At 58.6% G+C, this 15,256-nt stretch overlaps 1 protein-coding gene across 9 annotated transcripts in view; it reads right to left on the minus strand.

The window, feature by feature from the left end:
• Positions 1 to 14,972, minus strand: part of SYNGAP1 (synaptic Ras GTPase activating protein 1) — a 46,798-nt gene extending 31,826 nt beyond the window's left edge. For all 9 annotated transcript variants that reach the window (XR_012641797.1, XM_074970797.1, XM_074970803.1 and 6 more), the window contains exons 1-3: positions 14,839 to 14,972; positions 6,221 to 6,342; positions 5,561 to 5,660 (exon numbers count right to left, since the gene is read on the minus strand). Coding sequence is in view for 8 of the 9 variants with exons in the window: in XM_074970797.1 (XP_074826898.1) it covers positions 5,561 to 5,660; positions 6,221 to 6,342; positions 14,839 to 14,860 (244 nt within the window). In the remaining variant the exon portion in view is untranslated. The remainder of the gene's footprint in view (positions 1 to 5,560; positions 5,661 to 6,220; positions 6,343 to 14,838) is intronic.
• Positions 14,973 to 15,256: the final 284 nt, after the last annotated feature.

The raw sequence follows: 15,256 nt of genomic DNA on the forward strand, positions 1-15,256 counted from the left end.
CACCCCAGCCGTAATCCTACCCCCTCCACCCTAATCATAACGGATAGCTCATCTTCAGCCTGTCATCCTTCCTCCCATAAACCCGACTCCAAACTCCTCAGGCCCCACAAAACTCCACCAGGCTACTTTAAACTGGCTCAGTGAAACCCATGCTGCTGTGTGTGTGGACAGTCTAATAGCGGTTTCAGACTGCCTACATTGGCTTAGTTTTGCATCACAAACTAAACTGCTATAAACCAGGTTTAAAACCACAGAAGCAGACACCCACAGGGGCACTGGTTTCATTAACCCAGTGTAAAATCCACTCCATTTAGGCCATGTCTTCACTGCACACAAGGTGTGGTTTTACATCAAGTTTTCTCGCTCTAAGATCCTAGTGGGGACAAGGCCCGGGTACTTTTTAGCTGGCTGGAGCAAGGCATGGTCAGCCCTACACCCTCATGCCCCAGGTGCATCTTCACTTGGAAAAACAGTGCACATTTAACTCAAATTAGGTACCACATCTACCTAGCTCAGGCTAGGAGCAGGGATGTAAGCAGGTGTTGGCTAACAATCAACACCTTGGAAAAGCCTCTGCCTTTAAACACATATCAAACTAGGGACAAGGGGTTTTCTCCATAGAGGTGACAATCCTAGTGCAAACAGGATAAGTGCAGTTTCAATCTGTGTTAGCAAGCAGAGGTAACCAGGGACAGGGACACTGCAAAAAGCTGTGTTCTTAAATTAGCTAACCCAGGTTAGAACAACAGTGGATGTGGCAGCTCAAGTTTTAAGGCAGTGTAGCAGCTTGAGTTAAAGCTGCCAGAGAGCCATGGTTGAATACACACTGAGAACCCCTGTTAAAAGCCAAGGTGCCGTGTCTTCACTGCTATTTTACCCCAGTGTAGCTAATTGGAGTTAAGAATACACCTTTTTTGTTGTGCAAACACACTCTTAGGACTGGTTGGTGTACACACTCCAGGAACTAGGCTGCAAATGTCTGCTCCTAAGTTAGCCGAGGTAACACCCATCCATCCTCACCCGCACGGACATGGCCTTAGAGCGAACACTCCACAAAGATCTTCCAGGAGAGGAACATTTGCCCCCCGTCACACATGTTCAGCACCTGCAGCAGGATTCACCATCATATTCATCAGCTTGAGTTAACTAGCAACCACTCAACAGATGTTACAGCATGATCCAAACCTCTAGTGGGCCCTAAACTTTACCCTTCCCCCAAGCTTAGCCATATCTGTAACCCTAATGCCTAGACCCATATAGATAACTCATACACCCCAATCCCTTACTGTAGTCCATAACCCTCACCCCTAAATTAACCCCCTGCTTTTAAGCCTTACCCTAACTCTTACGCCATAACTCCTATCCCTACCCACCTGAACCTTAACCCTAACTCCTCGCCCCTCACCTGTAATGCCTACCATAGCCCATGACTCACCCCTAACCCTATCACCTCCATCTGAACTCAAATCCCTGACCCTGTGCCTTCACCCTGACTTCTCCCCTACCTCACGCCCACCAATCCGCAGCTCCATGGCTGCTCCAAGCGATGCTCCTCCCCGATGTGTGCAGGAGCCCCAGGTGTCTGCAGCAGGGCCTGGGGATGCTGGGGGGAGGAAGGACAGTAGGACAGGCCTGCAGGGACATGCTGACTCAGGGAGTGGAGTCAGGAGAAAAACAGCCTTGAGAATGGAGGGGAGATTGGCAGAGATGAGTGACCCCAGAGGAAAGAGCTGGGCCAACCCATCCACGGATGCCTCAGCCCTAGAGGGTCCCCTGCTCAGCAGGGTTACGAGCTGGATGGGAGAGATCCCATCAATGCTGCAGAGAACCAGGTGGGGGTGCTCTCCCCTAGCTGTCAGTGCTTTGTACTCTGGGGGGCAGAGGACTCAGTAGGGGGCTCTGTGCTGCATAGCACAGGGGGCTCAGCAGGGGGAGCTCTCCCCTGGCAGGCAGTGCTGATCCCAGTGCACCACTGGGAGAGTGCAGCAGGGGGCACTGTGCTGCATGGCACTGGTGGGCTCAGCAGGGGGCACCGGGCTGTCGGGGGTTCAGTAGGTGGCACTGTGCTGCAGGGTGCTGTGGGGCTCAGCAGGGTGTGCCAGGCTGTGGGGCACTGGGGGGGCTCAGCAGGGGGCACCAGGGTGCAGAGAGTGAGTGTGCTGTAGGGGGCACTGTGCTGCGGGGTGAAAGGGGGCTCAGTAGGGGACACTGGGCTGCTGGGGGGCTCAGTAGGTGGCACTGTGCTGCGGGGTGCTGGGGGGACTCAGCAGGGGGCACCAGGCTGCGGGGTGCTCAGCAGGGGACACTGGGCTGCAGAGAGTGAAAGTGCAGTAGGGGGCTCAGCAGGGGGTGCTGGGCTGTGGGGTGCCAGGGGGCTCAGCAGGGGGCACCAGGGTGCAGAGAGTGAGAGTGCAGTAGGGGGCCCTGTGCTGCGGGGTGCACGGGGGCTCAGCAGGGGGTGTTGTGCTGTGGGGCGTCAGTGGGGGGCTCAGCAGGGGGAGTCGGGCTTCAGCGTGTGAGAGTGCAATAGGGGGCGCTGTGCTGCATGACATTGGGGGGGCTCAGCAAGGGGCGCCAGGCTGTGGGGGCTCAGCAGGGGGCGCCGGGCTGCAGAGTGAGAGAGTGCAATAGGGGGCGCTGTGCTGCGGGGTGCAGGGTGACTCAGCAAGGGGCACCTGGTTGTGGTGCGCCAGGGGAGCTCAGCGTGGGGTGAGGGGCTGGGGAGTCTCAGCAGGGGGTGCCGGGCTGCGGGGCACAGGATGGGTGCCGGGGCTGTTTCATCCCCACGGCAGTGAGGCTGCGTCACCTCCCTTCATCTCTCCTTGGGGTTTCCATGGAAACCTTTTAAGCCAACTTCTCAGGGAGACAAATTTCTTTTTTTAAATGCTGAGAGGAAAGGGGGGGAGGGAGCATGTCAGTGCACGTGGGGCTCTGGGGGGCCCGAGCCTGGGATGGAGTGTGGGGGAACTGAGGAGTCAGGGGGCAGACACAGGACACCAGCCTGACTCCTCCACATTCCCCTGTCTCACACTGCTCTGAAGAGCCATGGGGTCCAGTGGGTTAGAACCAGGGGGGGTGGGGGCTAGGAGCCAGGACCTCTGGGTTCTCTCCCTGGCTCTGGGAGGGGAATGGGGGCTAGTGGATTAGAGCAGGGGGGCTGGGAGCCAGGACTTCTGGGTTCTCTCCCTGGTTCTGGAAGGGGAGTGGGGGCTACTGGATTAGAGCAAAGGGGCTAGGAGCCAGGATTCCTCGGTTCTATCCCTGGTTCCGGGAGCGAACCCTGAAGCTGGGTGCCTGCCGGCGCCACCTGGGGGCAGGGAATCTCACAGCACTGCAGGCCAGGATTTCTGCCAGAGGGGTTCCCCTAGCAACTGTAGCCAAGCACCCATGCGTGGCTGCCACTCAGTTGAGCTGCTTATTATGGGATGGTTCTTCTTGCCTCCTTGGCATGCCACCAGACAGCATTTGGGGGGAAGGGGGGGACACACTGGAATGTAGCAGGCTGCAGAAATTGGGAGTGGAGACCCCAATCCCCCCATACCAGCCAGCATCCCCTTCCATAATCCTCCCCACACAGAAGCCTTCCATTTCCTCCCTCCCCATACAGAGACATCCCAACCCCTCCCACACCAGCCAATCTCTCCCTCCCAAATCCCCCCATACCACGAGCCCCCCAACCCCTCCCACCCTGGCCAGCACCCCTTCCCCCATACAGAGACCCTCCCCTCCAGTCACCACCTCCTCCCCAATACTTCATAAAAAGACCCCCCAATCCTCCCCACACCCAATGCCAGCCAGCAGTCCCTTCCCCCATACAGAGCTCCCCCTCTCCAACCCCACCCCATCTCCCCCTACAGGCAGGGAGTTTAGGATGGGTACACAAAGCCTGCAGCGGTGGAAAATGCAGGGACAGTTTTTCTGGGGGAAGCAATAAGGCCTGGTGGAGCGTACCCTGGGGACATGGGAGGGGGTGGGTTCACCCGGAAGGAGGCACAGGGTTAAAGTGAGTACAGAGGGAGAGACCTGACCCTCATCCACCCCACCCCACCCCCGCCCCCGCACAGCTGCCCCATCTCAAAGCTGCCTTGTTCTGAGAGCAGGAGCTCCACCCAGTGGGGACCAAGAGATGCTGCATATTCAACTTGCCCCTGCCCTTACTGTGTAAAGGCGGACCTAGAGCACCTGACCCCATGCCCCTCTCAGAATTAAGGAGTGGCTCACTACAAGATCTGCTGTGGATCAGCTGCTGTGGAGTGTTTGAATTACTGGATCTACCAAGGATCTGCTGGTAGATCTTCTAGTGAATTTTCCGCAATTGGTTTCATCACAGGATCTTCTAGGCCTGAGGACCTCAGAGGTATGTTTCACTGAGATTCCCTATTGGTCAGGTGCTATGGCTCATGTTTCAGAATGGGATCGACTGGGGTTCAGGCACCATGAGCCTGCTTCACATTAGGATCTACAGGGAATTAATTTTCCCTTATGGGATCTGTTGGGCTCAACAGTAGCAGAGCACATCACGGTGGGATCAAGTAGGGCCATGTGTCTGTGTGATCTTGGGGTCATTAGGTGCCAAGGGGCACATGTCTCTGTGGAATCTCATAGGCACCAGGCCCAGAGGGGAGAGTGTCTTTGGGAATCACACGCCACAGAGCATGTTGGCTGTGGGATCTAATGGGGCTCATTAGGGAAGTATGTCTGTGGGATCTTGTGAGAATGGGGGACTGCAAGGCACATGTGCCTGTAAGATCTCAGGGGATCAAGCACTGAGGGGGGGGTTCACGTGGGAACTGGGCATTGCAAGGTGAATATTTCTGTGGGATCCAGGTGATGTTTGCTGTAGAATCTATTGGGAGCAGACACCCTGGGGTGCATGTCTCTGTGGGATCTACTGGGAATCAGGCACCACAGAGCAGGTTGGCGTTGGATCACGAGGCAAGCATATGTCTGGGGGATTGTTTGGTCTTCTTGGGACCCAGGGAGTGGGCAGGCAAACCCCACCCACTGCTAAGAGGGGGGTCCACAGGACCTGGAAAACTAAATAATTACGGGGGACAACTAATGAACAACAGGGACAGGAGTGCAGTCAAAGGGTCAAACAAAGGGAACTGGGCGGGGACACTGAGCAGAGAACCCCGGACAGCGCCCACTGCTCCTCAAAGGCGTCAAGGGAGTCAGTGGACGCCGCCCAGAGGAACTCTGCCCGGAGGCGTGAACGGACGGAGGATCGGGGGATTGTTTGGTATCGGGCATTTATTTCTGTATTCACATGGGGAATGGGTGCCAGGGGTGTGGGGAGTAGTCACCGCAGGTCATGAACATCTGTGGGATCTACTTGTAATTGGGTGCCATGGGGCACGTGTCCCTGCAGGATCAAGTGGGTTCATCACTGTAGGGTGCTGGCTGGCCATGCCCTACTGCAGTCCGTCCCAGTCTCTACCCACCCCATACTGCAACCCCCACTTCTTCACCTCATGCAGTGCCACAACCCCCACTTCTCCACCCGGTGCCCCCCACAGTGCAGTGCCCCAACCCTCCAGTCCCTGCCCCCCTTCCGTACCGTGCTCGGGCCGCCCCTCCACAGGGACGCTGACTGTGCGCCGCAGCAGCTTGGTCCGGCAGGGTTCGCTTCGCCGTTCCCTCATCAGCAACGGGTGGATCTGGAGATGGGGAAGGAGAGAGACGGGGGTTACTGTTGCATGGGGGCATCCCCTCTAACTCCCAACACCCCGTCTCCCAGGTCCCTGCCTCCCTCATTGCCCCCCCGCTGCCAATGTCAGGGCAGGAGTACACAGAGTGACAATCCTCAACCCCTGAGGCTGTCCCAGGTGTGGCTTTATCCTGTGTGGGGGGGACACAGCATTATCCCAGGGGACCAAGAGGGAACAGGCTGCCTAGCACCCCACACTAGGACTGCAGCCTCCCCACAAGATGAGCTCAGAAAAAGCCCTGCCCCAAGCTCAGGGGCAGGGGACATTGCATCATATTCTAGGGAGACCTCTCAGCTGGGGCAGGTCTGGGACCAGGAGGGAAGTGAGAGCTCTGGGTGAGGGGAAAGGGGGGGTTGCTCTGTGCTTGAGAGAGAGGGGAGGGGGGTGCTTCAGGAGGGGAGGGCAAGGGGGAGGGGATCTCTGCTCTGGGTGGAGGGTCTCTCTGGGGTTCCCACAAGCTCCATGCTCCCCCTCGACTTTACATCCTGTCCCATCCCTGTGTGTCTCACCTCGTCCTCGTCTAGCATAAGCAGCTGGTTTCCAGAGATGATGCAGAATCGTGGATTCCAGGCTGGGCGTTCGTAGGGAGAGTGCATATAGGGCATGCGGTGCATGGGGGCTCCTCGCACATCTGGGCGGGGCAGGGGAAGAGGGTTAGAGATGATGCAATGGGGAGGGGTGTCTTCCTGGGCAGACAGAACCCTCCTTCCATCCCCACACACGTCCCTCCCTCATTGCATGCACCCCTCCATCCATCTCATCCCAAGCACACCTGTCCCACACCAGTCCTGCCCTCCTCACCCATGGGCACGTTTCCATCCACCCCGAAGCACATTCCTCCATCCATTCCTCCCCCCACCCCACAACATCTCTCTCATTACCATGCTCCCCACAACCACTGTGGCACAACAGGGACAGAACTGACCCACTGGGCCAAGGTGAGGAATGACCAGGTCACAGTCACACTCATGGCTGGGCTCAGAAATGGGCTCCGCTCCCCTCCCCACCCATACCCCACTTCCAGCCCAGCGGGACCAGACCTCAGAGCTCTGTCTTACCCTGTCTTCTCCACCTCTTCACTCGCAGCCTGGTGTCCCCATCTCTCCAATTAGCCCCAGCCTAGCTGCCCCCAGCCCCATTGCAACTGGTGCCGTAGCCCCAGGGAGGAGCGTCCTAGGATAACCTCACTACAGGAGACGTTCTCTCCCAGTCCCCAGTCGGGGTCAGTTCACGCTCTGAAGCAGCAGGGTTTTGACACCCCCCTCCCATTTCAATAAGTCTGCCCATGGAACCAACAATCCACACAGGAAGATGCTGAAGACCCCAGAACAGCACCTAGAACGGTGGTTCTCAAACTTTTGTACTGGTGACCCCTTTCACATAGCAAGCCTCTGCGTGCAACCCCCCTTATAAATTAAAAACACTTTTTTACATATTGAACACCGATATAAAAGGGGAGGTAAAGCAGGGTTTGGGGTGGAGGCTGACAGCTTGTGACCCCCCCCCCCATATAATAACCTCATGACCCACTGAGGAGTCCCAACCCCCAGTTTGAGAACCCCTGACCTAGAACTTTGATACACCCTTCTCCAGGAAGGAGAAACCATAGATCATCCCCAAGCCGGAATAGGCTTCCCCCTCCACCCCTGGCACAGAAAGTTCACCCCAGACTAACCCTCCCACTCAACTCTTGCCAAGGGCTGGATCACTGGCCACAGACTGATTCAAAGGCAGTGAGTCCAGAAAGGACCAGCCAGTCATGTAGTTTGACCTCCTGTCAAGCACAGTCAGAGAATGGCGCCCCGGCATCCCTGTACTGACCCCAAGAATCTGAGTCTGGCTACAGCATCTCCCAGAGAGAATTGGACACCCTCAGGAGACGGAGAGCCCATCCCCTCCCTTGGGTTAATCCCGCCCTGTTAAACAACCTGAGCCTTAGTTCCAACTGGAATTTATCTGGCTTCAGCTTCCAGCCAGTGGTGGTTCTTCTCCCTTTCTCCACTAGGTTAAAGAGTCCAGGTATTTTCGCCATGTGATGGCCCTTACACCCCGCAATCAAGTCACCTCTCAGTCTTCCTTCGATCAGCTGAAGAGATAACGCCTGGTTAGCCGCTCGCCATCAGGTATGGTCTCCAGCTTTACAGATCGGTTCTGTGGCCTCTCCCATTCTTCCACATCCTTTTAAAGCATGCAGGCACTAGACATCTCTTCAGTGCTGTCCGCAGAGGTAAGGTCACCTCCCCACCTCCTTGTTTAGACATGCAAGAATCATGCCACGGGCTCATTCTGGGAGCTCATGTGGAGACTGGGTCTTAATATTGCCAATGCCAGGGGTTCAGAACCCACATGCCAGGGCCCCTCTAGTCACCCCATTGACTTAATATACCTATCTTTATACATCTGGGGGTTTGGTGTAGTTACACCCTATTTCTGAACCTGTGGGGTGATAGCTCGGAGCTGACAGCTTAGAAAATGGTTTTATTTATATTCAGTGCAAGCCAGTTCTCTCCCATAACCCCATGACTGCAGGCTCTGAGGCTTTAATATTGCAAGGGGAAATCCCCAGAGCTGGATATGCTGCAGGCTACGTCTTGGCTTAGGCCAGGTCTACACTTAGACAGTTTCCCACTTTACCTCCGCCGGTGCTGCTGCCTCTGGCCCGGGGAGCGAAATGCACTGCACTGGTGTAAAGTACCTTACCCTGGGAGAACCAAGTCTACACCAGGGCTTTTGTCAGCCAAAAATCCTCCTCCCCAATGCACAAGAGCCAGGCCAGCAAAGCTGGAAGCACAGGCCAGGCCATGGACTGTCTGGGTGCCGTGTCCATACGGCACCAGGCACAAGAGGGTGCTGGTCCTGGCTGGGGCTCTGGGGTGCTGAGTGTGTTATGGTAGCAAGCAGCTGCGCGGGAAGCCCCATAACCCAAAGCAGAGGGGCGGGGCAGGGGGGCCTCACACCAGTGAGAAGCAGAGGAACCATCCCATGGGAACAAGTCACCCCGACTCTCAGGGGAAGCAAACAGAGCTGGGGGAATCCAGCACCACAGGCAGCATATAACCCTCCTGCCCCCAACAGGAGGCTGCCCCCTCCCCAGCACAGACTGGGTGGGCGGGGTCTGGAGTCATGGCCTGCCCAAGATCACTCACAGGATGCGTTTGCAGGGAGAGGTGCAAAGGGCTTTTGCAGCACAGCGGTGCCATCCAGTGGACATAGTGGGACATAGCAGGCTACTGAGCTCACCTCTCTGCAGCCCCTTCCATCTCCAAATACACACACAGGAGTCCCTGCACTTGCTAAGGAACTCAGCCTTGTACCTGCCCCAGCATTGCACAGTGCAGGGGGACTCCCCCTGAGAACAGCACATAGCCTATGGGAAGGACACCATGAGTCCTGACTCCTCACCACTCTATCCCTGGCTAGAACCCAGGGGTCCTGGCTCCCAGCCCCCCCTGCTCTAACCACCAGAACCCACTCCCTCCCTGCCACACACACAGCTGGGGAGGAGGACCCAGGAGTCCTGGCTCCCAACTTTCTGCTGCTATCTTGTTAATCGCTGTGCAAACTTTGGGCAAAGCATCTGCTACATCCTCCTCCGCAGCTGGTCACATAGAGGCTAATAACCTACTACTGCTGCCAATTAATTGTTTAGCAACCTGGGAGAGGTCTGTGCTGCGGAGCTAGAAGGTTGTGGGGTCAGATCCTCTTGGTGGCTCATGCAGGGTGGGATGAGAGGGGAGAATAGAGTGCAAAGACATCATTCCAGACCACGTCAAACTCATAACACATTTGCACAGGGGGACTGAAGGAAGGCTGCATGGGATACCTGAATCCTGGAAGTCCCCCCACTCCCAGCACTGGACTTTACAACCTGAACACTCCTTTTACCAAGGCAGATAGAGGGCTGGAGGAAGGAGCACGTGGGGATGGATGGAAGGGTAGGTGTGGGGATGGATAGATGGATAGAGATGTGGAGGCAGAGAAGCATGCTTGGGGAAGGATGGAGGGAAAGAAGTGTGTGCAGGGACAGAGGGCCAGGTCCAGGGAGGGTTGGGAACAAATGGGTGCATGAGGAGGAATGCTGGGTGGGAGACAATCAAGATCCTGCCCAAGTCAGCATGAGAAGGTTGCAATAACTACTATCCTTGCACTGACCCCGTAGTGCAAGAGCACCCAGGTGTGCTCGCACACCAATTCCTGCCTTAGTGTGTCCGGGATTGCTCATGTTTTGATTAAGGTGCACTGTGGGGCACGCACTGGCAGAGCATGTTTTGCATTAGGCTAAAGCCTGGGAGTGGGGCCAGGGGGTGTCCAAAGGGCAGAGGAACCCAGCCCTAGGTCAGAGGCCAGGCCCCAATTTCCTGAGCGCCTGCTCTTCCCAGGCCCTAGGGGGGAGGGGATCAGATGCCCAGCCATGGGGCAGGGCCAGATCAAGCCATTCTCCTCTTAATCACCAGCTTGAAGCCACCCCTGGACAGCAGGGCCTTGGGGCTTGGCTCTGGCTGCCATGGCAGGCTCAGCCCTGCTTTGCCTTCATGGCAGGCTCCGTGGAGTGCCCAGGACTGCCTGGGGCACAGCTAGAACTGCCCCGTGACCCCTGCCCCCAGCCAGCTGGAAGACAGTCGCGCTGTGTGGGGCTGTCAGGTTGCAGAGAGAGTCAGAGATACTTTCTCCAGTGCTGAACCCATATGATTCCACACAAAGCTGGATATTAGCAACATGCAAATTATATGCAAATATGCAAATGCACAATGCTTCCTTGCTTCAACTGACCTGCCTGCAAAAATGCAAATCAGCTCACCACATCATTTGCATAGAATAGCCAAGTATCCCAAGGACCTAGCCACTCCTAAAAGCCGGTGTCCTTGTTAGCTCCTGGGCACTCCTCCACACTTGTGGGGGTGGGGGGTCACTCAGCACTGGGGCCCCCAGACCCACACCTCCTGCGCCATCCCCTCAAAATCCCCAGCACAGCCCCCTCCCCCTCCCCCTCCCAGCCCTGGCATCACAGTGTGGGCGCAACAGGGGGGGCTGACTGTCCCATCAGATCTGAGTGTGCCTGGAGATCCGTGCTGGGAAGTGACAGCCCAGGGAGCATGTGGGAGGGGGGAGCCTGGCAGAGAGAGAGAGATAGAAGAGACACCCCTCCCCCCAAAAGATACAGATACGGGCCCTTCCCCTGCCCCATCTGCCACCACCAGCTACAGGCCCCTCCCCAGGCTTAACTGGGGAGAGGATGCCCTACCCCTAAACGGGGAGGGGCCCCAAGTGCCCCCCCAGCACACCTGCAGCTCACGACACTGCCACGCTCTGGGGATTCGATTCATGCCAGTCCCCCCCCCCCCGGATGGGGGGGGAGGAGGGAGCATCCTCCAATGGGGTTACCTAGCAACCGCATCCCACCACCTCCTCACATTGAGTGCAGGAAAGAGACCGTGGGGGGTATTTCATCCCAGCACCCCCCAAAGCAGGGGGGAAGCTCCCGGCTACTCCAGCCCCGACTGCTCCCAGCAGGGGGCGCTGTGGGGAGTAGGGCAGGGCGCTGGCTGGGGCGGGGGAGCTCCTGGCTATTTCGGCCCCAGCCTCTCCCAGCAGGGGGCGCTGTGGGGAGCAGGACATGGCACTGGCTGGGGGTGGGCGGGAAACGCTTGGCTATTCCAGTCCCGCCGTCTCCCAGCAGGGGGCGCTGTGGGGACCTGGGCAGGGCGCTGGCTGTGGGGCAGAACCCAGCTACACTAGCCCCGGCCTCTCCCAGCAGGGGGCACTATGGGGAGCTGGGCAGGGCTGTGGCTGGGGGTGCAGCTCCCAGCTACTCCAGCCCCAGCCTCTCCCAGCAGGGGGCGCTGTCAGTAGGAGGGCAGGGCGCTGGCTGGGATGTGGGGGAGAAGCTCCTGGTTATTCCAGCCCCAGCCTCTCCCAGCAGGGGGCGCTGTGGGGAGCAGGTATGGTGGGGCTGGCACCAGTGAGGAGGGAGCTTGTTCTGTGTTTAAAGGCCCTGTTAATCACTGAACAGGGTGCTATGTTTATTCCCTCATTAATATTTCTATTTTGGAGTTACAATAAATTAGCATAATAAATTATGGGGCAGTTGGGATGGGAGTCTCTACCGCCCACCCTTCAGCAGGGTGTTCCCATCCCTCAGCACAGCACCCCCACCCAGTGTCCTCCCCACCTCTCCCCCAGCCCAGTGCCCCCCAACCTGACCCTGCAGCACAGCGCCCCTGGCACTGCACTGGAGCCAGCACTGACAGAGGGGTCATTGTCCCCTACTGTATTCCTGCAGCACCAGTCATGCTAGCCATGGGGGGTTAATCCTAGCCCTGCCTGAGGTCTCTGGCCCCCAAGTGCCAGGAGGTGTGGGGGGTGACACCGGGGCACTACCTCAGTGAGGATTACATGTACCTTGGGCACAACAGGGAAAAGTGCCGGGCCGTGGGGATCAGACAGAGGACACGACGCTCCCTCGGCCCCAGAGCCCAAGGACATGGGGACAGGAGGGGGGTGTTCGGACCCAGGTGTCCGGGCAGCAGGAATTCTAGGAGCCAGGTGTCAGGGTGCAGAGAGGTTCTGGGGGGGGAACATCTGGACCATACATGTGACAGCACGAGTGGCATGAAAACCCCATCCGCCCAGTCCTTTCTGGGCCAGCTGGGAAAGTGGGTCATGCGGGTCTCCTGGTGATTTGCACCAGCCTCACATCAAGGGCCAGGGCCCCCTAAATGGGGCCAACATCCCCATCTCAGAGTGGGCCCTGACCACGAGCAGGGGCACACTCCAGCAGGCCGTGGGCTGAGAATGAGTGTGGGGGGAGGAGGTGAGCTGCAGAGAGCGACCCCCAGGGCCCTCCCCGGATGCTAGGGTCCCAGCAACCAATCTGGATCCAGCCCTAAGAACCCCGCAGCCAACACAGGTAGCGCTCCCCAACCCTGGCTACAGGCAGCATGTGGTATTCCCAGCCATCACAGGTCTCCTCTCCCTCTTGCCCCCCACAGGCCTGGGCAGTGCACCCACTACCCTCCACTGCCCCTCCAGACCCCTAGTTACCCCTACTGCCCCCAGGTCCCCTAGCTACCTCCACTGCCCCCACAGGCCTGGACAGTGCACCCACTACCCTCCACTGCCCCCCCCAGACCCCTAGTTACCCCTACTGCCCCCACAGGCCTGGGCAGTGCACCCACTACCCTCCACTGCCCCCCAAACCCCTAGTTACCCCCACAGCCCGGCAATGGTCCCCACCACCACCACCATCCACAGGCCTCAGGCAGTGACCCCCCTGCTCCCTCTACTACCCCCCGACACATAGGACAACAGACAAGCTCTCCAGATACCCCCAGCACCTCCTCTGTCTCCCCCCACCCCCAGCTGCTCCCAGATGTTTCCCCTGTCCTCAACCATCCATCAACCCCAAGGTCCACCAGGTAACTCCCCCAACTCCTCCCTCAGAGTCCCCCCGTCCTCTCAACACGTGCCCTGGACTACCCCCCACTCCACTTCCAACCACAGACACTCCCTCTCTCTGCTTTTTCAGACCCCACAGGCCCTGAACAGCCTCCCCATACATCCCTCTCCCCAACCCCACTGACCCCTGGGGTACGCCCACCCACCCAACCACGCTGCAGCCGCACCGGCTGCTGGGAAACCCCCCCACACACACATCCCCTTCCCCAACCAAGCCTGACCCTCAAACCCTGCAGCCCAGATGAACTCTCCAAGCCCCCAATTATTGCACTGTGAACTCTTCAACATTGTCTCCCCAGAGAATACCCTCCTGTTCCCCCCACTGCCCACCCTCCCCCAACCCCACAGAGCCCCCTGCACCCAACCCCAGAGGCGACTTCCTTTTGCCCTTCCCCACAGACTCTATGAGCCCCAGACCCCACAGATCCCAGGGTACCATTCAGTCTCCCCCACCTCCTGCCACCAACACAGCCATCCCCTGTCACCCCCCAGACTTCACTGAGCCCAGAGCACACCCCAATCCCGCCACCTCCTGCCCTAGACAACTGAACCCCAGACATCACAGGCCCCAGGGTACCGTCCAGTGCCTCCCATCTCACCTCCAACTCCCCACTGCCCCACAGGCCACCACCAGCATGTTGTCCTGCCTCCCCACCAGCCATGGGGCAGCCCCTTCAGGAGAACCATTCACTCTCTTGGATGGCCCCTCAAGCATACCCCCTGCCACCCTAAGATCAGCTGGCATCCCTCACTGTTTCCCCAGGCCCCATGTGACCCCCTCATCCCTCACACTGCATCCAAAGGTTCCCCCCACCCAGTCCTGAGCCCACAGGCCCTAGGTGACCCCCCACAGTGCACCCACTACCCTCTACTGCCCCCCCCAGACCCCTAGCTATCCCTACTGCCCACACAAGCCTGGGCAGTGCATCCACTACCCTCTACTGCCCCCCACCCCAGGAACCACCCCCAGTCCTGAGCTCACAGGCCCTGGGTGATGCCCCCTCCTAGGAGCCACCCTTAGTCCTGAGCCTGCAGGCCCTGGACGACCCCCCGTCCCAAGAGACACCCTTAGTCCTGAGCCCCAGATCCACAGGCCTCAGCTGAGTCCCTTTTATGCCTCCACTACCTCCCCCAGGCAAACCCCATTGCTTAAACCCCACAGGACCCAGTGCCCCCCAGGACTCCACACACAGTCATCCCCCTCTGCCACCACATGCCTCAGTCACCTCCCAGTGCCCCTCACCTGCCCCAGGTAAACCAGATTCTCCTCCCAGTCAGATAGGCACCCCACATCTCCAGCAGAACTCTGACCCTCCAGCCCACCCCAGGTGACCCCTCCCATTCCTGCCCAAGTTTCAGTGCCCTCTGTCCCAGATGTGGTCCCACGCTCCCTGGCTAACTCTGCCTGCCCCCCCCCAACCTGTCCCAGGTGAACCAGATTCTTCTCCCAGCCCCATAGACACCCCACATCTCCAGCAGAACCCATTCTCCTCTCTGACCCCACAGCCCGCCCCTGCCCCACTCCCAAGCCCAGACCCTGGAAGAACCTTTCAGTACACTCCCATCAGTCCTAGGTGAGCTTGCCGGTTCCTCCAGCCCCCCTCAGACTCCAGAACCCATAGGTCCTAGCTGTGCCCCCCTCAACCCCAGCTGAACCCACCCCATCCTTTACCTCGAAAGGGGACATAGGACATGGTTCCTTCAGCCGCTCGCTAGTCCCGGGCGCTTGTCATGGAGGAGGTGAGGGTAGGGGGAGAGAAGCCGACCCAGGAGGAAGTGGGGTGGGGGAATCCCCAGAGTGGGAAGGAGAAGGGGAAACCGGGGGGGCAAGGACCTCGGGGGGATCCAGGGAAGAGGACTTAAGAGGAACCAGGAGAGTGGGGGTGCTGGGGGATCCGGGAGACAGGGGGTTGGGGATGCCAGGGGACTAGGGAGAGCAGGGTGCAAGGGGGTCAGGGGAACAGGGGGTTGGGGGTGCCGGGGGACTAGGGAGAGTGGGTACAAGGGGGTTGGGGGAACAGGGGGTCAGGAGAGTGGGGTGCAAGGGGGAACAGGAGGACGGCAGCAGCAGCAGCAGCAGTCGGGGCGGT

The sequence above is a fragment of the Natator depressus genome, chromosome 14 (assembly GCF_965152275.1).
Source record: "Natator depressus isolate rNatDep1 chromosome 14, rNatDep2.hap1, whole genome shotgun sequence".
Taxonomy (NCBI): domain Eukaryota; kingdom Metazoa; phylum Chordata; order Testudines; family Cheloniidae; genus Natator; species Natator depressus.